General features: G+C 44.2%; 1 protein-coding gene across 1 annotated transcript in view; it reads right to left on the bottom strand.

Annotated features, from left to right (window-relative positions):
• RBBP4 (RB binding protein 4, chromatin remodeling factor) overlaps positions 1-24,918 on the bottom strand; it is a 677,648-nt gene that overhangs the window by 349,017 nt on the left and 303,713 nt on the right. Inside the window, 2 exon segments of the mRNA XM_044059943.1 lie at positions 6,688-6,707; positions 19,875-19,888. Coding sequence (XP_043915878.1) covers positions 6,688-6,707; positions 19,875-19,888 — 34 coding nt within the window.

The following is a 24,918-nucleotide window of genomic DNA, read 5'->3' as shown; positions in this document are numbered from 1 at the left end:
TTCGGGGCCCCCCCAGGCCCCTTAAAAAACCCCAAAAAGGGGTTATAAAAAACCCCCAAGGGGTTTTAATGGTTTTTTTTTTTCCCCTTTTTTTGGGGTTAATTTTTTGGGTTTTTTCCAAAAGGGGAAATAAAAAGGTTATTTCACTTTTTTTTCTGCCCCCCAAAAAATTTTCCCGTTAAATACTGAGGCAAGAAAACCAAATATTCCCAACGGGTACTTTAGCCAACTTTGATTCACCGGGGTCTGAAACTCAGACTTCAGAAAATTTCAGAACGCCAACCTGCACTCGCAAAACTGCTTCTGCATCGACCATGCGCAAAAGACTGAGGATATGACGCCGGTCATGCGATTTGTACTCTGACGCCCTGACGCCAGACTAATGCGCCTTTGACCGACGCCAGCCATATACTTTGGTATTCGGGCCGACTGGGACAGCGGATTACCCAAGTGTTAGGACTGCAGCAATGTGGTATGAAGAACATCTCCTTTGAGAAAGGCTTTACAAAGTTTGTGGGACATAATGTTGTGGTCTGCACATGAAAGTTCGAGATTGCAGCCAACTGAACTTTGACTGTGGAAGACCTAAGAACCTGAGTGAAAAATTTTCCGCAAGGAAATCCAAGACTGACTGAATAGGGCAGTAAAGGGTCTATGTTCTTAGATTTTGCCCAAAAGAGAAGCTGCTTCCACTTGCTAGAATAAATCCTCCTGGTAGAGGACTTAAGAGAAGTTATGATATCTCTAACGGGTTAGAGATCATAGGAAGCCTGGCTAAGGAAGGAAGTGGAGCAACCAAGCGTGAGGTTGAGGGAAGGAACTGACCGTGCAGTTGACCCGACTGGTGGGTCAGAAGATCTGGAACTGGGTCCAGATAAGGCCGCACCAAAAGATGGCATGAAGGAACGGAACCAAATTTGTCGAGGCTAGTATAAGCAATGAGAATCATTTTGGCTCTCAAGACGGTAGCTTTCTGGAGTACTTGTGGTATCAAAGGAAAGGGAGGAAAGGCATAAAGAAGTCCCCGCCAATCTTTGGTAAGAGCCGCCTCTGGGGATGGCCCGAAGTGAAGAGAGAGAAGAAGTCTGGGCATTTGCTGTTTTGGGGTGTAGCAAAAAGATCGCAGCATGGGCTTACCCCATTCTGAAAAATCTCCACAATGGATTGCTTGAGAGACCACTGCGGAGGCATGAGAATAGCTCTGCTCAATCTGTCCGCTATTATGTTGGTTTTCCCGATATGCGCTGCTACCAGAAACCGATGAGAGGAGATCGCCCATTGCCAAAGACTGAGAGCTTCTACAAGGGATAGGGACTTGGTTCCGCCTGCTTGTTGATGTACCACACGCACGGACATGTTGTCCGTGGTGAATCTGCAATAGTCCCTAAAGGGAGAAAAGTCATCGAGGGCTTGCAACGCTAAAAGCACTGCTCTCATCTCTAGGACATTTATGCAGGTGGTATTCAATGGCTGCCACGCGCCATGAACCATCCTGTTCTGATAATGTCCCCCCCATCAGGGAGGCATCCGGCGACCGTGGCTACCGGGGCCGGGGAACAAATGGTCTGCCCTGATGAACTAGAGGAGAGGAAATCCACCAGGATAGATGGTTCTTGCAGGTCTGTGTCACCAGAATCTTGTGACGCATGTGAAGCTGTTGGAAGGACCATTGGGTGAACAACATCCATTGTAGGAGACGCATGTAAAAGCGGGCTAGAGGAAGAAGTGTTATGGCAGCTGCCATGAGGCCCAAGACTTTCAGGGACCAACCTGGCTTGCGCCCTGTTGCTGGATAGGATGATCCGAACGTGGTTTTGTAGGATTCTCTGACTTGTTAGGTTTGCTGACATCCGAGTAGTGTCTAGATTTGCGCCTATAAAAGTAATAGATTGGCAGGGCGACAAGGAAGACTTTTCGAAGTTGACTGAAATTCCTAAGTGGCCACAGAGAAGTAGAGTATAATCTCTGGCTTGGAGGAGTTGATGCCTGGTGGTGGCTGAGAGGAGCCAGTCGTCGAGATACGGAAACACCTGGAATCCTTGATGTCTCAGGTGAGCCGTGACCACTGCCATGCATTTGGTCAACACCTGGGGCTGTAGTGAGCCCAAAGGGCACTGCTCTGAACTGAAATGACTGGTCCCCAGCCGAAGCGGAGAAAACTTCTGAGCCGCCTGTGAATCTTTATATGACATTATGCATCCTGAAGGTCTCTAGAGCACATCCAGTTGTCTTTGCCCATTAATGGCTAAATCGATTGAAGTGTGACCATCCGAAATCTTGTCTTTTGACAGACTTGTTGAGCCTGCTGAGGTCTAATATTGGTCTCCAGTCTCCCGCCTTTTGGGGACCAAAAAAGAACCTAGAGTAGATTCCGACTCTAAATGATCTTTGGTACTGGCTGGATGGCCCTTTCTTTAGAAGCTTTGACACCTCTAATTTCGCAATTTTAGACCGACCGGTGGTACGCCTGGAAGGGAACCTCTTTGAGGGAAGGGGCTTTCCTCAAGGGAATCTTGTAACCCTCGGATATGATCGACTGTACCCATTTGTCTTGAGAGAGGGAAAGCCAGGCTTCTGGGTACAGCGACATCTTCCCCACTGCCTCCAAGGGTGGGCAGTCGGCAACACCTCAGGGATGTTGGAAGGGCTTGTCAGAGAGAGGCTCTCTGAGCCCTGGTTTTATGACCCTCTGCCCCTAGGGCGGCGCTATTGTTATTACCCACTCTGCCTCTGGGGGTAAACTGACCACGCAAGGCCCGCGCCACTCCCTGAGATTTTCGAATCATCTTCCCCTTCTGACCTTTGGGATAAGGCCTGGAAGGGGCGGAGAAACGGACTCCTACGGCAGAAAGAGTTTTGCCATCTTGCTCGCACCTGGTCAAAGTGTCCTTCACCTGAGGACCAAACAATGTTGATCCATCAAAGGGAGAGTTTGTGAAGGACGCCTTAAAGGGGTCTGCAAAATTACAGAGCCGCATCCAGGACTGACGCCTGAGAGCCACCCTGTGCCTGCAGCTCTACATTTCCCATCGGCTGCATAAGAAATGAGCCGCATGGAGGAGTTGGTTATGGAATTAAGGATTCCCAGCTGAGAAGCAATCTTTTCTTGAGCTCCTGCTGCTGAAGGATCCTGTACTACTTCACCTAATTCTTTAAGGATGTCCCTTTGAAGTCTGGTGAAGTGACATAAATAATTCAGCGAACGCATAGCAAAGGTCGCTGAGGAAAACATCCGCTTGCCATACCTTGTCCATGGTCCTAGACTCCTTGTTAGGAGGATGGACTGGTACGGAAGGATCTGCAAGTTCCTTCTTGGTGGCGGCCGCCACCACCATGTAATCAACCAGGACACCTTTGGTAAGAAACTGCTTTTCAGCGGGGGCCGTAATAAATTTTGAAGGTCTCCTGGGGACTGGTTCCACCGAATCAGGAGATGCCCATGCCTTTCGAGCTATGACCTCCATGAGAGGGTCGAAAGGCGGAGACACCCAGGAGGTGGAGGGTCGAGATCCAAAAGCCTCCAGGTATACAGATTCATCCTCGGAGGGGTTAATGGATGGCCAGTTCCCCCTCTGTTTAAGGAGCTCAAGGATGTCTGAAAAGGAGACATCCTCAGAGGGGGATCTTGGGGACCCCTCCGATTCATCCAAATCGGTATCCGATATTGTAGACTCAGGGGAGTCTAAGTGCTTCCTCTTGCAGGTCCTCTTACACGGGGGGTTCACCTGAAGGATCAGGAGAAACCTCGGAAGAGGAAGTTCTTCCCAATGGGGAAACCTGGGGCGATGGATCTCTGGGTTCGGGAGCAAGAGAGCGGGAAGAGGTATCTAAAGGCACCGTAGAGGGAGGAGCTAAAGGAACCGACTGCTGACTGAGCTCAGGGGCTAGCACACTCCTCATCACCTCGAAGGCTCCTCTCCCAGGGAGGGCAGAGAGATCCCGCTCCGAAGAAACGGGGATCCCTGGTCCCACCGAGAGGGAAGGCTCCGAAGCAGATGTCGGGGCCGAGCTCACCAAGGCCGAAGTCCCGAGAGGGAGAGCAGGGTCAGACAAGGGTCCGATGCCACTCACCCCTCGAACCCACCAGGAAGCCCGGCCGGATCCTCCAAGGAAGGTCTCAAGGAGGAGATAGGGAGTAGAGGACTCACGGAGCAAAGGTGTGGTATCGGCTCGAAGCCGCAGCAGTCATGGTACCAATAAGCTCGCCGAACTCTGTAGGAGGGTCGAAGGAGGAATCTCAGGAGGGTGTAGAATAGCGGTCGTCTGTTGAGACTGGCTATGGAGCATTTGGGCTAGTGCCTGTGATTTTAATAGCCTACTCACCACTCTCTCTAAATCATGGTCGGATAGCCTGGAAGACCTCGATGATCGGCTCCGATGGCTCCGCTCCGAAAGCAGGGAGGAAGCTGGAGCCGAGTGTATAGATTCCAAAGAAGGAGATCTAGACCTCTTTTTGGACGGAGCCATCGGAGCCGAAGAAACCTCGACTCCAGGCGGAGCCGATAACTTATCGGCTCCGAGTGAAGGCACAGATATCTCGGCTCCAGCCGGAGCAGAGACATGCTTCGATGCTAGGGTGTCGGCTCCAACCGGAGCCGACACAGCTACCGAAGCCAGGGTATCGGAGCCGAACGGCACCGATAATGTAGCTTCCACCAAGGAAAGATCGGCTCCGGATGGAGCAGATACTGCAGCTTCCACTAAGGAAAGATCGGCTCCGGACGGAGCCGATGTCGACTCCGGCGGAGTCGAAACCAAGACCACCGACTTGGACACCGAAGCTTGGGTCTTGGAGGGCTTCCCGGAACCGACCTTGGCCGGGGAGCTCTCAGGCTTAAGGAGACCCCTGAGGATCAATTTATTTCTACGTTCTTGCAGGACTCTCTGGCTAAAGGAATGACAGATAGCACAGGAGTCCTGCAGGTGTAGGGGTCCCAGGCAATCAATACAAGAAGTGTGACCGTCTGTCAGAGACATCTTCTGACAGCACGAGTCACACTTCTTGAAACCTGAGACCCTAGTATCTTTAGACATGTCTGACCTAAAACACACACACACACACACACACACAACAATCAGACCAAAAAAGATACTAATAACTAATTTATTATTGAGTAAATAATTAGTTATTATTAACAGTGACACAACACACACACACCTAATTTCTGACAGGAACTGTGAGGGTGGGAAAAAGCCTAAGGCCCAAAACACAGAAAACTATGGAAGAGTGAACTAAGTGGGAATACACCACACAACACCCACCTAGGAAATCCTGACAGGAACTGTAAGGGAGGGTACGGGCCTAAGGCCCAAAGCTCTAAGACCTAAGTATAAGGGTTAAAGAAAGGGGTATGGAGCCAACAGAAAATAGGATTTACTAAAATTGCTATAAAGAAAAAAATTTAGGGAATTGGATCTAAATATCCTGACTAACAACAATATAAAATCACTTACCAGGAGCTGGTAAAAAAGATGACCTCATTAGCGAAGCGGCAAACGAGATCTGGGTAATCACCGCCTTGCATCATGGGATATGGGGCTGCCTTGTGCTGGTAAAAGTGACTCTCGAGCTTAGCAAGTGCCGAGTCGGAGCCGAGGATCGGCTCCGAACCCATCCAGCAAGAATAAAGGCGAGATTGACAACTTAACATCATCAATTTTCTAGATGCACTTTAAGAGGACACCCCCAGAGGGAAAAGAGCTCTCAAGCCATCACCCAGAAACTCAATTGCAAATGTTAAGTAACCAACCTGTGCCATCTCCTGCTCATATGACTCACAAATAGGGCTTTAAGTTTAGGAAATTAAATCCCAAATCAATGACAATACAGCACTTTGACAATTTTAATCGGGAGGGGGGAGAATACAGCACTTTGACAATTTTAATCGGGAGGGGGGAGGGGATATCAGGGACTTTCTCTTCTCTGACCTTCTGTTTTAGTTGGGACTATACTTTTGTTTCTTACTTTTATTAGCTTCCAATAAAGAAGAATCCATAGTTGTAAATACCAAGAGTTCAGATACTCTAAGCACAGATTACAAAAATAAATTTCAAAATCACTACAGCACCTATACCAAATTTCTGCAGGGGATCTTCATCTCAATACATAACCTAATATGGGGGGCTTCAATCCATACACCCATGGTATTTAATTCCAGGATCAGCAGATCTTGAAGGGAGAATACCTCAAGGTACCACAATTTAAGTACACATCGCCCTCTTATCCTTAGTGTCTCAATCTGCCAAGGATTTTACTTGAAGCACTTGCGGTACCTTAGATTTTTCAACAAGTGCCAATATTAATATATAAACTTCTCCAAGGCTAACTACAATCTCTTACATAACAGCATAAATAGCTTCATAGTCCCTCCCATCACTAAAGGAATAGACACCTATGATGAGTTATACACCAATACTTTATGCAAACACCTGTACAACTGTACTGACTGTGCTGTACCTGACCGAACCAAAGCAAGATCTTCAAGGAAAAACAAACCTGCCTGGCGGACAACTGCCATCAATAAGCTATACAATAGGAGAAAGAAATTGCTGTACAAGAGTAGGAAGGAACGGTCTCAAAACTGGAAACCGTTCCTTCTCAACTTAAACAAGCAAATAAGACCCCTAGTGAAGTCCTCCAAAGCGAACTACAAATCCAGATAATCTTCCCTAACCAAGGATAAACACAAGATATTCTTTAGTTACACCTGTAACCTTAAAGGAAAGGCCCAGAATTGCGCTGAACTCGTAGTTAATGGTACTACCTACCTAGAACCTGTGGATATAGCAAACCTGCTGGCTGACAAGTTCGGTGAATACTTCACTCCCCTTTCCCCACCGCATATACCTCAAAGCATCCCTAACATCTGTCCCCCATCTAGTATCTCCAAGGAGCAGGTCTTAAATGCCCTCTCCAAGGCCAAAAACACAGCCTCTATGGGACTAGACAATATCCCGGGCTGTGTTCTACATGGGTAGAAACCGGAATTAGCATCACCATTGAGCATGCTTTTCGATCACAGCTTAAGCACTGGCTTTGTCTCAGAGGAATGAAAAACAGCTGTCATCCCTTTGCACAAAAGGGGTGCATCCACGGACCCAGTGAACTACTAACCCATTAGCTTGACCAGCCTTATCTGCAAGGCCATGGAACAATCATGGACCTTATTAACAAAGATATAGGAAATCTCCAAATGCTCGACTCCACCCAGTTTGGCCATGTCAGGAGGAGTTCATGCCCATTAAACTTTGGTGACTGTCAAGTCCTACAAGAGGGCAAATCTGTACATACGGCCTACCTAGACTTAGCCAATGCCTTTGGTACAATCTCTCACTCAGGCATCATTGATAAACTCATCCAGCTGGGTAACCACCCATACACTGTCAGGTGTTAACACTCATACGGTCGAAATAAGGGACTCCACTGGTTAAAGGTCTGCTGGAGGCGGTGGTGTTCCACAGGGAATGATTCTGGGACCCCTACTGTTTGGGATCTGCTTCTCCGAAGTACAGGCTAAAACTAAACGACTGTGGCTGACAAAGGTTGCTGATGGCTGCAAACTGGGAGCTATCACTGAAACCCCCAGCAATGTCAACATCCTGCAATAAAGCCTTACGCAGACTAATGACTGGTGTCAAAGTCGTGATTTTAACCTGAATGCAAAAAAATGCATAATCATCCCCTTTGGCAAGAGTGATGTTCCTGCAAACTACCACATCAATAGCAATACCCTAAGCACACAGTCAGTGGTGACAAACATGGGCACACAGGTTGACAGCAAAGTACAGTTGTGTACACTTACCATAAATGTAGATGTTTGAGTGTATTCACTGTTGCAGTCATTACATTTGTGTTATCTGCTTGCAACAGCCCTCATTCGGCCTGAGTAACAAAGTCTTGGGTCCTGCATTGGTTGCTGTCCCTTCTTCCATGACGTCAGGTTATCAGGGGTATATAAAACATGCAGGCGATGCCATTACATCAGTTTTTCTTGCCCCAGATGTCAGCTGCTCCCCTAATGGGAAGCAATTAAATCTATACATATACAAGGTTATACCTCCAACAAAAAAGCAAATACACCAAAAAGCTTTTGAGCATAGTAAAGGAGGGTAGAGGTATAGCCAAAAGAAGTAAGGGGGCTGGAGGAGGGTAACCAGGACTGCAACAGTGAATACACTCGAACATCTACATTTATGTTAACTGTACTATCTTCTTAGTGTTTCACTGTTGCAGTCATCACATTTGGGTAGATTTCCAAAGCTAAGGATGGGAGGAGGAAATTAGATAGCATTAAGACCAGCTATAAGACCCTGCAAGACTGCAGTGGCAAAGCCAGCTCTGGATTTAGAGAAAATTGGCAGATGGTAATGCTTGGTGAAAGTATGTAAAGAACTCCAGGTAGAAGCTTCCAGGATGTCCCTGTTAGGGACGCCTCTGAAAAAGGCTGCAGAGGTAGCTGCAGCCCTGTTTGAGTGGGGTCTGATCCCCTCTGGGATAAGTTTTCCATGGTGCTTGTAGCAGAAATGAATGGAATGGCCTATCTAAATGGTTTGCTTTGAAATAGCCTTCCACTCTGTCTTTGCAGCAAATGCCACCAGCAGTTCAGATTTCCTTTGAGGTTTAGTCCTGTCCAAGTAGAATCTAAGTTGTCTGTGCACATCTAAAGGAGTGCAGTATCCATTCCCCTTTGTTCCGTGGATTAGGGAAGAAGGTTGGCAAATGAATGGACTGATTAAGGGCCACACTGGATACCACCTTGGGTATGAAGGAGGGATTGGCCCTGAGGGACACCCTGTCCGCATGAAAGATGACGAAAGGCTCAACTGCCATAAGGGCCTGTAATTCAGATACCCTTTCTTGCTGAAGTGACTGCTAAAAGGAAAGCTGTTTTCCAAGAAAGGAATTAAGTCTGCAGTAGCAGCTGGCTCGAAAGGAGGAAGAGTGAGTTTTCTCCATTACAAAGTTAAGGTCCCAGGATGGGGTTGGAGCTCTCCTGGGTGGTCGTAAAATTTTGGCCACCCCGAGGAACTGCTTGAGCAGTGGATGACAGAAGAGGGGAGGTTCTAAGTTACAATGAGCTGAAATGGCGGAGGTGTGAATTTTGATGGAAGAGAAAGACAGGCTCTTGTGAAGCATCTCAGTTAAGTATTGTAAAATCTGAGGTAAATTGGGCACTGCTGTGCTCATCCTTTGAGACTGGTTCCAGGCACAGAATCTTTTCCATTTTTCAGCATAAGATCGTCTTGTACTAGGCCTCCTTGCCTCTAAAATGATATCCATCAAGTGCAGTTGTGTACCTACCATAAATGTAGATGTTAGAGTGTATTCACTGTTGCAGTCATTACACTAGGGTTATCCTGCTGGCAGGCTACCCGCAGTCGGCCTGAATTCCAAAGTCCTAGTCCGGCATCAGTTGCTGTCGCCTCTTCCCGGACGTCAGTGCGCCAGGGGTATAAGAAGATATACAGCCGACGCCATTTTCTTCAGTTTTTCTTGCCCCAGATGTCAGGTGCCCCCAAAAGGGTAGGCTAAAAAATTCTGATCATAAGAAAGCATGCACATAAACTTCATCTACAAGCAAATACACCACATAGGTTGTATAGAATAGAGAAGTACAGATAAATCCTAGTAATGAAAGGGGGATGGTGGGAGGGTAACCTGGACTGCAACAGTGAATACTCTCGAACATCTACATTTATGGTAGGTACACAACTGTACTATGTTCATCGTGTTTCACTGTTGCAGTCATTACACTTGGGTTGAATCCCAAAGCTGAGGTTGGGTGGCTGGTCCTAAATAGAATTAGGAGTGGCTATGAGGCCCTGCAGAACTGCAGTGGCAAAGACTGCTCTGGATTTAGAGTAAAGAGGTAAGTGGTAGTGCTTTGTGAAAGTGTGCACTGAAGTCCAGGTCGCAGCCTCCAAAATGTCCTTGGTTGGTACTCCTCTGAGGAAGGCTGCTGAAATGACTGCTGCTCTGCTAGAATGTGGCCTAATGCCCTTAGGCACTGATTTGCCATATTGTGAATAGCAGAAACGAATGCAGTGGCTTTCCATTTTGAAATAGTCTGTTTTGAAATGGCTTTCCCTTGCGATCCTGTAGCATATGCCACTAAGAGTTGCTCAGTCTTTCTGAAAGCTTTAGTCTTGTCCAAGTAAAAGCGTAGCTGTCTGTGTATGTCCAAAGAATGCAGAAGTCTCTCCCCCTTATTCTGCGGATTTGGATAAAAGGTAGACAAATGTATGGTTTGGTTAAGGGCAACACTGGACACTACCTTAGGCATAAATGTTGGGTTTGTCCTTAGAGAAACCCTGTCCATATGGAAAATAATAAAAGGTTCCACAGCCATTAGTGCCTGTAATTCTGAGCTCTTCTTGCTGAAGTTATTGCTAGGAGAAGAGCTGTTTTCCATAAGTATTTTATCTCCGCTGTATTGGCTGGCTCAAAAAGAGGCAGTGTGAGTTTTTCCAAGACAAAATTGAGGTCCCATGCAGTTAATGGAGCTCTCCTTGGAGGTCTTATGTTTTTGGCCCCTCTGAGATACTGCCTTAGCAGTGGATGAGAGAAAATAGATGGGTCCGTATTATAATGAGCTGAAATGGCAGAGGCATGGATCTTAATTGACGAGAAGGATAGGCCTTTGTCCAGCCATCTCAGTTAGGTATTGTAAAATCTGAGGAATATTTGGAGCAAGCGTGTCAATTTCTTGTGCCTGGTTCCAAGCACAGAATTTCTTCCATTTTTCTGCATAGGATTTTCTGGTGCTGGGCCTCCTGGCCTCCAAAATAACATCCATAACTGCTTTAGAGAGGTGTGTTCTGAATGGTTACATTATCTGCCATGCAGCCAGACTTCGGGTTCTGAGTTGACTGTGTAGGTTGTGATTGTTTTGTTGGGGCAGCAAATGAGGAATTTTAGGTAATGTCCAGGCTAGGCCTTTAGACAAGCCCTTTAGGATTGGGTACCAGTGCTGGCGTGGCCAGTCTGGGGTAATCAGGATCATTTTTGGCTTTTCTTGTCTGACCTTTAGGAGTACCTTGGGGGCCATGTGCCCTGAATACATTTTCTTTCATGTGTGCCCCCCAGGCATAATCTGATGCATCTGTTAATGTCTGCCTGGCTGTGGGTAAAGCGAATGGCTGTCCCTTGCTGTGGTGACAGGCCTGTGCCCACCATCGAAACTCCTGTTGCAAGCAGGGAATGAGAATAATTAATGTTTCCAGGCTGTGGCAATGCTGAGTCCAAACACTTTTTAGATACCATTCTTGCAGTCTTGCATATGGAATTAGTAGAATGCAGGATGCCATGTAGCTCAGAGCCTGCAGAATTTTTCTTGCAGATAACTGGGTCTTTGTTGCCATGTTTTCGAAGTAAGAAGTCAGTTGCCTTTGCCTGGCGTGAGATAAGCCATCTGGGCAGTTGTATTTAAGCTTGCACCCAGGAATATTATCTCTTGAGAGGGTACTAGTTTTTATTTATTTTCGTTTACTGTGTACCCTAGGCAAATTAGCAATCTTTTTACAAACACTAGATGCTTTAGTAGAATATCTTTGGTCTCTGCTTGAATAAGACAGTCGTCCAAGTAGGGAAATATTTGAATTCCTCTGTCTGCAAAATGCAATTACTGGTGCCAGGCATTTTGTGAAGATCCTGGGCGCAGTAGATAAGCCAAAGGGCAGTGCAGAGAATTGGTAGTGCATTGAGCCAGCTATGAATCTGAGGTATCTTCTGCAAGATTGTCTGATTGGGACATGCAAGTGTGCCTCTTTGAGGTCCAAAGTTACAAGCCAAGCTTTCTTGCTTAGCATGGGCAAAAGCTGCTGCAGAGTCAACATTTTGAATTTTGGAACGTCCAGGAAAGTGTTTAGAACAGACAGGTCCAGAATTGGTCTCCAGGCTTTGTCCTTTCTTGGTACTAAGAAAAGTCTTGAGTAAAATCCTTGTCCCTGCTCTTGTTGTGGCACTGGCTGAATAGCCCTCATGTCCATGAGAGATTAAACTTGTTTTTGTGCCATTGCCCATTGATTGTGTGGCAGGTCTGGCATACCTTTTGCCTTTGGAAGGGTGTGAAAGTGGAACCTGTAGCTCTGAGAGACTATACAAGACCCATTTGTCCTGGGTGATCCTGTGCTAATTTTGTGAAAAAAGTGCTAGTTTTCCCCCTAAGGGAGCTGCCAAAAGATAAGTGCTTGGCAGTGGCAGAGGGAAGTCATTGGGACTGTTTCCTATAAGGCTGTGACTTGTCTTCTCCGCTTTTGGAGGTAGAAGCACCCCCATTGTCTGGGCCTGTATGAGCCCTGGGGCTGTTGCCTGCCTCTAGGGCATCTGAATCTGCCTCTTTGTGGTCTGTCTGCCACTGGAAAGGACCAATTCTTAGAAGGCCAGTTCCTGCTAAATCTGGGTGGCTGTACCTGTAAGAAATCCTTTACTGTCTGCATAGATTTAGCTTTATCCTCCATTTTCTTCAACACCTCTTCTGCCTTAACACCAAACAAAGTATCATTTTGTAATGGAGCATCCAATAATTTTGCTTTAACATGATCAGGCAGATTCTATTCCTTTGACCAAGCATGCCTTCTAATAACAGAACCTGTAACTGCGGCCCTGCACGAGGCCTCCAGTGAATCATAACCACATTGCAAAATATGTTTTCCCACCTGTTCAGCTGCATGCAATAAATCCTGCAATTCTTTGTTCTCAGAACATTCAGAATTTGTCAACATTATTTGTTTTAACAAAGACATTAAGTATTGCTGATATTTGAGCATATGGAACTGACAATTTAAAGCCCTTACAGCCAAGGTAGCAGAAGTGTAGACCTTTTTCCCCCATCTGTCCAGAGCCCTAGAATCTCTATCAGAGGGGACAGGGTTTTTAGCAGAAGCAGCCTTGACCCCTTTGGGACCCTGTGAGATAATTTCTGGGTCAGCAGCAGGGTTTTTACACAGAAATTTATGGGAATCTGGAACCCTGTAGTATCTGTCCGGCTTAACAGGGGCAGGAGGTAGAGTCTGGAGACAGGCCGGACTCTGAAAATACATCTACTATGCCTAGAACAGGAGGAATTGCAAGAGGTCTGTGCTGAGGCAGTAATAGAAAGTCTCTAAGCCTTTTCTTAGAATCTGAATAATCCTGGCTCTCCCAGTGGAAATGCTCCCTCATGGTATGCAGGGTTTCCCCAAATGAGTAATCCTCAGGAGGAGAAGCTGAAGGAATAGAATCTTCAGCATCAGAATCCGCATAGGGAGGAATAGAATATCCCTGTTCTGAAGAGGAATCGGAGAAAATGGAAACCTTATCAGAGGAATCATATTCAGTACCTTGCCTAGGCCTCTTTTCAGGAGGGGGATGGGAACCCCTGATCAAAGTAATTAGGTCTTCGGCCATTTTGAGCATCTGTTTCTTAGGCATAGAAGTCTGTCCTGGAGAATGTTGTACTTGTTTCCTTGTCTTTAAAACTGCTTTAGACTTTTGTCATGGATGCTGAAGTAGGCTTTATATAAAGTTGTGTAGGTCTGAAAACACCCTCAGAAGCCGATGCCTGCTCAGCGGCTCCGGACCCATCTGAGTGATTGATTTCCGAAGGGCCAATACCTTGAGTATTCAGAGGCCTAGATGTCTCCACGTGGGAGTCAGAGGCGGCGTGGGGCTCTGAGGTAGCGAGAGTCAGGGGCTGCAAAAGCGCCTCACTGAGCACCGGCAAACAGGCGAATGGCCTAGAAGAGGCTTCGTCGGTTTTGGACCTTGAATGCTTGTCCTTTTCTTTATCCTTGTGCTTTTTATGAATTCCGGTCATCGGTTGTTCCGACGGCATTATATAGTTAAACCTTCGGCCAAAGTAATGAAAATCAAAATCGCACAGACGCTTTATAGTGCGTTGGTTAAATCTAGCACAAAAACGACAACTAGCAATGTCGTGATCAGGGGCCTTTCCCCCCCAAAGGGGCAGTCAGTTGAGAAGTGCTTGGAAGTTTTAAAAATAAGTAATTGAGACAGTTTACCATAGGGGGGAGTTTTATTACTTCCAGATTTGGAAGTGGTGACCCACCTCCCACCCCCACTTAGTCCTGTGTGTACCCTGTGACTGAAGCCTGGGAGCTCTGCTGGATCTGGGTTTGGACTGAAAAGGTCTGGAAGAGGTAGGTAAGGACCAATTTTTGGAAGGCCAATGCCTACTAAACCTTGGAGGTTGTACTTGTAAAAAAATCTTAAACAATTTGTATAGCTTTAGCCTTTTCCTCCATCTTAAGAACTTCTGCCTTGTTGCCAAACAGGCGGTCCAGGTTTAAGGGAGCATCCAGTAATTTCACTTTAACATGATCTGACAAGGATTGCTCCTTAAGCCAAGCATGCCTTCTAAGTACAGACCCAGTTACGGCAGCCCTGCAAGATGCCTCCAGTGAATCAAAACGACATTGCAAAGTATGTTTTCCAACTTGTTCAGCTGAATGCAGTAAATAGTGTAAATCCTTATTTTCAGCACTATCAGGAATCATCATTTTCTGTTTAGGCAATCCAATAATATGCTGCTGATATTTTAACATATGAAACAGGCAGTTTAAGGCCCTAATGGCCAAAGTTGCAGACGTGTATACAGTCTTACCCCATCTATCCAGCACCCTGGAGTCTCTATCAGAGGGGGTAGGATTTTGGGCAATAGCAGCTTTAATGCCCTTGGGTCCCTGTGAAATGGTCTCAGGATCCACAGTAGGATTTTTAAAAAGGAACTTGTGAGAGTCAGGGACCCTGTAATATCTGTCAGGTTTTCTGGGAGAAGGAGGTAAAGAGTCAGGGGCCAAGCTAGATTCCGAAAAGGCATCAACAATGTCCATTACAGGAGGCATGGTTAAAGGCCTGTGCTGGGGTAGGAGTAAGAAATCCCTAAGCCGCTTTTTTAGAATCAGAGAAATCCCGACTTTCCCAACGAAAATGCTCCCCGACAGTATGCAAGGTTTTACCAAAAATGAAATCCTCTGAGGGGAAGCAGAGGGAAGAGAGTCCTCAGCATCAGAATCCTCATAGGTAGATAAGGGTAAATTCTGGTCATCAGAGGAAACAGAAGATTCAGAATCCTGGTCAGAAGTACCATAAGCAAACTCAGTCCTAGGTCTCTTACAAGTGGTTGGCTTCCCCTTATTAAAGTAATAAGGTCTTCAGCTATTCTTATAATTTGTTTTTTAGGCATAGAGGCCTGACCATGCGGTCTGCGCATCAGTTTTCTAGGCATGGTTCGAGTTTTAGGCCTTGAAGAAGAAGATGGCGCCGGTTTAATATGCAAGTCAGTAGGCCTGAATACACCCTCAGAAGCCTGTGCCTGCACAGCGGCTCCGGACCCATCCAAGGTAGAGACATCCGCAGGTTCCAAAGTTAAAGCATCTCACGGCATACTGGACTCCGAATGGGTCTCAGTAGAGGCCTGCGAATCTGAAGTAGCAGGTATCAGGGGCTGCAAAAGCGCCTCACTGAGTACCGGTGAACTGGCGAGTGGCTTAGAAGCATAGTCGGCAGCTTTGGACCTAGGTGGCCTGTCTCTATCTTTGCGTTTTTTCGGAATGTCGGTAGTCGGATGGCTTACAGAAAACATACCAGGATAATTGAACCGAGCACCAAAATATTTAGAAGCTGAACTATACAGACGACAGATAGTTCGTGGTTTAAATAAGGCACAAAACAGACAGCGAGGTACGTCGTGGTCAGGGCCTAGGCAAGGAATAAAGTATGAAGAGGTATCTGCTTTCTGCAAGTAATGCAATTATTAACTTTTACTGACATCGGTTTAGAGCAAGAAAAAATTTCTCCAACGGTTGAAGACTTGGGTTCTGAAACTTGAAAATGAAAATTTCAGGAGTCGGCCAACCGGCACTTGCGAACTGCTTCGGGCACTGCACGGCAAGAAAGACTGATGTAATGGCGTCAGCTGCATGTTTTATACCCCTGACGACCGGATGTCACAGAAGAAGGGACAGCAACCGACGCAGGACCCAAGACTCTGTTAATCAGGCCAACTGAGGGCTACTGCAAGCAGATAACCCAAATGTGATGACTGCAAAAGTGAAACACGAAGAACATCCTTAACGTCAATCACCATGTCTCCACAGTGGAAAGAAGGGCATTTTAGATTGCTCATCTCATAAGTAAGGGCACTGGCCTCTTGGAAAAAAAACAGGTTACAAGTCCCCTGTACTCATCAAGCCAATAACAGAGTAGAGCGCTCCCTTTGGTATGTTCTTTTCCAAACACCTGCAGCAATTGGAGATACCACAAAGGTTCCTTAAAAAAAATTCAGGGTCTTCAAGATCTGTCTTATGCAAAAAGACAGAAATCATGGTCACTTTACACTGCATCATACAGACTGCCCGGAGGCAACCTGTGCCTTGCATATACAGCGATCTCTGACATGGCTTTAATGGAAATGCTGCACATTAGCAAGTCAAATGGCACATGGGTCACTTGCTCAAAGCACCTTAACCTGGTATGCGATATCAACAGAACTTGCTGGAGACAGATGTGTCTCACAGATGTTGCCCCACCTTTGGAACAAGCTTCCTATTCATTGGAAAACAAAACCCATCATTGGCCCTATTTAAGTGCAAATTGGACAACTGGATGGGTAACTGGAATTTCATCCTGGGTGGTCCACTTGTGTCCTTCTTGGACAGGAGCAATAGGTGTCGATTTTAGTGTCTGCTTAAATCAGACACCCTTGGGAACATGGGTTGAACTTGGCTAGGCTTGTAAGGGCACCGAGGCCTTTAGCCTAGTAACCTCCTATGATCCTATGTATGCATGTAATTTATCAGCAACAACACTTAAATGCATTGCTATTTTGTCTATTCAAAGTAACAACACCCTCATCAAATCCCATATAAAGACAACTCCCCCCAGAACATACAAACTATCTCTGTAATCAAACAATATGAATAAGAGAAAACTTCCTTAACAGTGATGTTCTGAAATAGCTCTGTATAATCAACTTGACCACGCTGAAAAAATGCAGCACTCTTACACATCTATAAACATCCTAACTATCAGGCCATCACATTTTCCAGGCACATCCTGTACTCTGCCATTATATGTTGCTTAGCCATTTACCTAAGCATCTCAGAAATGGTTCTGAGACCAATCACGGACATTTTTTTTTTTAGCAATATATTATGGTCTTATCAAAAGCGGCACAGAAATCATATCAACCTGCATCTTACATTTGGCCACTCTAACGATGCTGCAAAAATATTACTGCAAATGGCTACAAATCCATCTTTAACACAAGTACGCTGATAAATATAATGCAAATGAATACTTAGTATTGCATACAATACCAGAAACTCCATAACCTTTCTGCATTTACAAATTAATAGGCCTACATTTTTTATTTCAGTCACAAGGGCATTTCCTTTTATATATTGCCTTATGGCAAATTTCCAGTCCGGTATCTGCTGTCTTGGCTTTGCAAGGACATCCTTAACAGAGTTTAAGCCTTTAATTAAAGTTCCACCATTTCCTGAAGTAATTCTAAGAAAGTTTATGTTTTCCCTCTGTGATCATTAAAATCCTACTTTTCTCTTTTCTGCTAAACAGAAATATATTACTGCTTTCCAAGCCATAGCAGTTAAAAGTAGTTAACTGGGTTCCCTGCATACCTAACTAATAAGTTTATACCAGCAACTCAATCCAGTATATCTCGAGTCTAGCCACCTCAAGTACCCATAAGGACTGCAAGGAGTAACAGGAATATGTTTACATATCCCCAGCCCCTCATCAATGTCCATTTGAATAGAGGGCAGGTACTTTGGTCTATCTCACCAGTGCATCCTGTTAATACTGCAGTACAGCTTTTAGACTTGCTGAGTGATTAGTAGTAATACCAGTTTTACAGATGTGCAAGAGGTTGGCTAGTATGGGGACTTTCCCAGCCCTAAAAGCCAAGCAGAGGTCACTGAACAAGTGCATGCAAGACAAAACATCAAAAGGCCTCCAATTGCCTAAGGTAATGTGAGTAGGACATACCAGAGATTCTTTAAGGCATACTGGGGGGTCTTTAGAGTTGGGCAATATGCCTTGAGAGATATATTCCAAAGGGGGCATTAGCTTCTATTATAATCCAATCAGGGAGAAGAGAGGGATGATTGCTTCACTGCCTCTACAGTATAGATAAGCTGCATTAGTTACAAGGCTTTCTGATGACAGCTGACACATGACTAAATGACTCACTGTCTTCAGGCTCTCCGACAATGCTGTCAGCTTTGAATGGGGTGGTATCAATGACAAACACAAGGGTATTCTTACCTGCTAGACAGTACTATGCTGCATTATTTGCAGCAAGTTTTAGGCTGTGGTCTTTTCATCAGGAGTTAGTGAAGACAGTTTCTAGGATATGGTTATCAGCACCATGTTCCGTTACCAGTACACCTACATAGAGACCATCAACTTAGGCATCTGACAAATCCAAACAGGAGAGGTCCCAACATGGAACCCTGCAATATGCCACTTGTGACAGGCCTCTAAGGATAGCATACTCATAACTCTCACAATATGGGACTCTGTGAGCCAGTTTCAGTCAGGCAGTTCACAGACAGGATTAAGGCTCAGAGCCATTAATGAGCTGCTTCCTATAGTCAAATATACAAGATTTTATTTCATTCACCTCCATTTACCTGCTATGAGGCTCTGAGCAAGTCATTTAACAAGTCAGTGTTCCTGGGTCAACCCTAGGGCCTAAGTAAGCCTAAGCCAACAAGGTTTCCCTGGCTTACGCCACCCAAGAAAGTTAATTTCTTGTGCCCTTTGTCAAGCAGAGCCACAGAAGTGATCCTCAGAGTGCATTTCTTATTTCCCATCCACTCATCAAGATTTTTCTTGACAAGTGCTAATGAACTTTGCTTGACATAGATGGGTAGCTTGTTCCAGAGTATAGGAAGTCTCTGGGACAGGAATCTATCCCTCCAACATGTCCTGTTTATTGTGGTGACAAGGTTTAGGTCCCTAGAGCATGTAGCGCGGAGGGATTGGGATTTCTTAAGGTGTAGCATGTCCAACAGCTCTGGGTTTAACATAGCTTTATATGTTAGGCAGAGATCTCCTTGGAGTAGGCGATATGCTACAGAGTAAAGCTGGAGTTTTTTGAGATGGTCAGTGTAGGTCATCTGTTTGAGGCCAGTAATCCTCTTTGTGAGGTACTTCTGTGGCCTTTCCAGCTGCTGCAGACGTTTTGTGAGGTACAGTCCAAAAGAGGCATTGTACTGTATAATGGGTCTAATGAGTGCAGAGTAGAGAACAATGACCTCTTTCCTGGATGAGAATCCTTTTGTGATAGTGTGCCACATAGGATTTCCTGACTACTGTGGCGATGTGATTATCAAAGGAGAGACTACTGTCCACCTGGGTCTCAAGGTCCCATCACACATTCAGCATTAAAGTAGACTGCCATTTATGTGGAAGTTCATAGGTACAGAGTTTGTGCCAAAGGGGATAACAATGCACTTTTTCACTGGGCTTGAGGCCATGCCTCTGACACCAGGCATCTGTCTCAGGCCCTTCTCTAGGATGCCCACATCATTTGGGGTCACTACTATGGCTCCTAGTTTGCAGTCATCTGCGAACTTCAATAGCCAGAGGCCTTCTCTGTTTGGCATCTACTTCTCTGAAGTACAGCCTAACAGGAGAGATCCCAGTACTGAACCTTCTGTACACTTGTCACTGGTTTGAAATCATATTTGGAGTCTGCAACTTTTACAGTGTGGGTTCTGTCAGTGAGCCAGCTGACAATCCATCTTGTGACGTAGGGATTTACACCTAGTTTAGAGAGTTTAGCTATAATTTTAGAATGGGGGATGGTGTCGAAAGCCTTGGCGAGGTCAAGGTAGGCTGTGTGAACCACCTTACCCTCGTCTACGGCTTTGGTGACTGCCTCAAAGAAGTCGATCAGGTTCAGAAGGCATGATCCGCCTTCCACAAACCTAAACTGGGTGGGGTCCAAAGTTTGGAGGTTACCAATGTCTTTGTTTAGGAGTTCCATGATACATTCCATGGCCTTGCAGACCAGGCTCGTCAGACTACTAGGGCGATAGTTCCCAGGATTAGTGGTGGCTCCCTCTTTGTGGAGTGGGATAAGTGTTGCTGTGCGCCATTCAGTGGGAACAAAGCCTCACGTGAGATTATGACTGAACATGGTGCTTAGGTGGGGAGCCAGTTTGTTCTGAAGTTCGTGTAAAACGCAGCCTGGGATGTTGTCCGGTCCTCATGGATGCTGTGTTTTTGGTTTTAGAGAGTGCAGCTTTTACCTGCATAGATGTGATAACAGGGACTCTGCATTCTTCCTGTATAGATATGGGCCCTTTAGGGGGTGAGATTTCTAGAACTCAAACAATGTTAAAAACCTTTAAAATTATAGTTTGAACAATAAAACATCTATATAAATCTAGATTTAAAAACTGGTTTCAAACTGCACATTACATTCAGTCCTGGAGGACAATCAACTTGAAACCTGCAAATCCAATTGTACTCTGTCCTCAAATTCATCCCCATCCCTTATACTAAATACCACCATTTCTAAAACACTGAACTTAAAAATGTGTGTTCTGTCAACTTGTAGCATATGCTTACATAAAGCGTTTGTCTCAACATTTCTATGCATGTCACATAAGGGCTCACATATACAGTCTTTCAGTTTTCTATTCCTGTTACCAATATAGGAAAAGGTGGAGTTAATACATCTCACTAGATGCATTTGTTTCACACATGCATCAGCAAATATTTTACCAGTACTTGGATGTACAAATGACTCACTACCAATATATTCACAAAATCAACAAAGCATGTTGTAGTGCCTTTTTTTTTTTTTTTTTTTTTTTTTTTTTAAAGCCTTTTATCTCCCTTTGTGTGTTCATGAGGCATGACGGACAAGAGAGCCAAAAGTGAGTTAAGTGGAATAGCTCCGTTTTTGAACCTTTATTCCTGGACTTTTTTTGGATTGTATTTTTGTTCCTGGTTTGCGTTATGGCTGTAGACTATGCACATTCGTGTGTTACTTCCCCGCTTTTAGTTAGCTGGAATCCTCTGCTAAAAGGCAGTAATGTACTGGTCGAGAAGAAATGTGTAGAAGGTAAAAGTGTTACACTTCTACTGGAGGCCAATGAGAAAATAACTAAATTACAATATGTGCTCTGTGACTTAAGTGTCTACAGTAGCAAAAATTTAACTTTGGTGCTTATATTCATTCAAACAGGGCGGTTTATACCTAGAGGGTTGTCCAGTGGGCAGCTGCAGATATCTAATGCAAATGAAATGGGTACGTTCAGCAGCTTCTGAATAAAGAAAACCCCATAGAAGCTGTACTGCCCACAGTCACAGCCTACAATGAAAAAAGGAAAAGCCCAACCTAGAAGAACAGCACCAAGGAAAAATGAAGTCAGGGAAAGCAGCAGGCTCAGATGAGGTCTCTTGTAGATATGACCAAGATGATGAGTAATGGCTCCAGAGGGCACTCCTAGCACTATGAAGAGAATACCACATCCTAGATGACAGAAGAATAAAATACTAGTGCCAATGTACATGAACAAGTTTGGAAAAAAAAAGGGGGTAGAAAAATCAAAGTCACTCCTTGAAACACTTTTCCCCCCTTCACCACACTTCTTAAGCAATTCAGCTGCAGAAGGCAAAAAAATGCCTCTCTATCCAAGGAAAGACTTAAATCTCAGATTTGACAATCAGGAAGACTTAGAAATGAAGCCAAGCAAGTCTCCTCAAATCTGATCCAGAATATGACGCTCTAGAGGAAGAATCAACTGTATCAAAACCTAGTTTAGTCACACAAGAAATAGAACCCTGGACAGTATCTGCAAATGGCCAGTTGTGACAGATGTACTACCCTGCATAAACAAATACAAATTAACAAAATAAAACCGCTATCACAGAAGCATTTAATAACTCTTCCTCAGGAAAAGATTAACTATTAATTTCTACATGCTCTCAAAAGATGAGTAAAAACGTTTCTTCATCTTTGTCAGAAGGATTGGCGTTAGTAAGCAGCAACCTGTTTTCCATCAACAGACTTACAAAGAGAAACTGCTGGGTCTGTTTTATGAATGGAAAATGTGCAAGTCGTTCATTTGGTGCACCTTATTTAACCTGTCAGATGTCTTAGGAGCAAGAATCTGTTAGGAAGACTGGATGCAGTGAGAAAAACATTTTCTAAAAGCAGACAATAATAAGGGAAGGACAGGTGTAGCTTTAGGCATCTCTAGCAGTAACAAATTAAAAATACATATTCGGAGCCATAAGAAGGTAATTCTGGTCCCACTAAGACATATTTCAAATTAGATAAAATGTCACTGAAAGAAAGTTCTACAGCAGGGAAGTCTGAAATTATACTTCTCAGAATCAGAATGCTCAGACTGGAAAGAAACTCCTGAAGTACACCTCTCTCCTTGCAAAGACTGCTCTTATGACTGAAGATCGTCAGAATGAGAAGAATCACTTTTTCTTTACCTGAAGATTCAGAAGATATAGAAAAAGCAGTAATCAGTTCCTTGGCAATTCCCAATAAATATGCCCTTGTCCACGACAATGGACACAGAAAACTGGAAGGTTCTCACTAAGCACATGCTTCCTGTGCGAAACATGACCCTTAAGCCCACTGGATACGCACCCACAACTCCCTCCTAGCCAAGTGCACTCCATCTGCCTTTTACATGGAGCACCCCATATGCGCCTGAATACAAGGCAGATGACAGATTCTAATATTCAGATTAAACTCATCTGCTTTTGCTCTCATTTTCTGAAAACGACTGAGAAAATGTAGTGTCAGACAAATATGTTTTTCCCCAGTCTGTCTACTTGACATCACCAAAATCAATAACTCACTGCTATAAAGGAGAGTAAATGCCGTAAACTACTACAGGATGAAAAACATTTACAGTACATAGCATTCAAAATACAAGTATAACATGGAAACTACATTCATATTAGCTTGTAAAGGTAAGAGCCAACTAAAGGCTCATGATTCCATAAAACAGGAACGTCACTATTGCAAGTGACATCATCAGTGGATTTAAAATAAATTATTTGGTTGTGAGGGACAACCCATTCACATCAGCAACACAATCAAAACAGGATGGCTAAGTACAGAGATCTTTCATGTCTCATCTAAAAAGTAAACGGTTTGGTACCTCTATTCCTTGCATCAACCAACACCAAATCCAGATTCTTTCTAGAAGGGCTAGAAGCTGTAGAGCAGAGGCAGCCTTTACAGAAAGGAGTGAAAACAGTGCCACCAGCAGTTGTGTGGATCTATTAGAAACTCCATCATTCAGAACTACTTCAGTAATTCACCACAAGACAGAATTCACTGGTTAGTAGGTGAGGACAACTTGCTAGAAAAAATAAAAGCCATTCTATAAAGTTGTCCTGTGATCTTTTTGTCTCTCAGAAGTGGCAGACAGAAGACCAAAGCATGATTTCAGGGCATCTGATCTTCAGAAAGAGAGAACAGCTGAAAAGGGCATAAATGGTTAGACAAAAAAACACCCTTTTGTAGGCTACTACAATAACTACACCGCCCATTTGTACAAGTTCAGTGCATGGATAGAATTATTCACTTTGTAAACAACATTTCAGTTAAATGCAACAAGCAGTTATATACCACGTATGCTCCACAGCAAACAGTCTGACAAAAACAGGGCTCTACAAACTGTTTTAAAGCTACTTGCACAAACCATATGTTAGCCCAGTGCACAGCATAAAGAGCCAGCAAGGTTATAGAAAAGCATTTAAAAATAAGCAGCCAGAGTTTACATTTACCCCTATTTAGTTACCACTCACCCAAATTTGCAAAGGTTGTAAAAAAAAACTCACTAATCTGCATTAAGTAAAAAGTAAAGATTTTCCTCCACTTCTTTCATATACTATACACATTCTATGTAAAGAAAATGTGGTTGTTGTGATATTCTTTTGCCCTGGTCTCATTTTCTTCACTTGCCTACCCTTAAAATATCTTGATAACTTAGAGAGTTGTCTTCAACTCCATTCCCTTTCTCAGTTTGAAGGGACCTGTTCGCGAATGCAAGGCAGAGGTGGAGAACTACTGTACTTGAAATATTAAAATTAACATTTTGTAAAAGGGATTTTTTTTCCACTATTAAAAAAAAAAGTCAGTGTTTTTTTAGACATCACAGGCTCAATATCTGAACATTCAGCAATAGTACCAACTACAATCTTCGTGTGGTCATCTACAGGACAAATGGACAAACAGCCTCCACTGTTCAGTTTTTACTCATGAGTTGGGTACAAAGTATCAAAATATGGAAGTTTTTCCTCAAAAAAAGGGACCATTATAAAACAAGTAGCTATACACACTATAATGTACTTTCATAGAACTATCTTTGTTAGATACCCTCAAGCCCTATTTTTTTTTTTTTTTTTTTTTTTTAAGATTTAAAAATAACGAAAAGTACAGCTGTGAGAGCAGTTGCCACAAAAGTGAATGTCAGAAGTATGGAATCCCTTCTCCAGAAATTTATAATATGAATGGGAAAAAACAAAAAAAAAAAGCAGACTTTGGCCATCTGATCTTTTCCAGCAATCAGTCAGACAGCTCCTGGGTGTGTATGAATGCAGTATCGAACAGACCTTTAAAAGAAGATGTGCACAAAATGCACAGAAGTGAAAGGCACAGCTACCATACCAACAAATGCTCATGGAGGACAAGAGCCCTGGAAGTCTACATAACCAAATGAAAGCAAACAAAAACTGAACATTGTGTAAACTTAGAATAGAACATTCTTCTCCTCTGCCTTAAGTAATATGCATACCACAAACTGTGGGCTAACATTATGAATATAAAGCCAGAAAAAAAGGTCAAAAGCTGGTACACAGCTAATTACATGCAGAGACCAAAAGATCCATCAAAGGCAGCAATATGA

Source organism: Protopterus annectens, chromosome 1.part2, assembly GCF_019279795.1.
Source record: "Protopterus annectens isolate FY-2018-M chromosome 1.part2, PAN1.0, whole genome shotgun sequence".
Taxonomy (NCBI): Eukaryota; Metazoa; Chordata; order Ceratodontiformes; family Protopteridae; genus Protopterus; species Protopterus annectens.
This window is presented reverse-complemented; position numbering and strand designations above follow the sequence as displayed.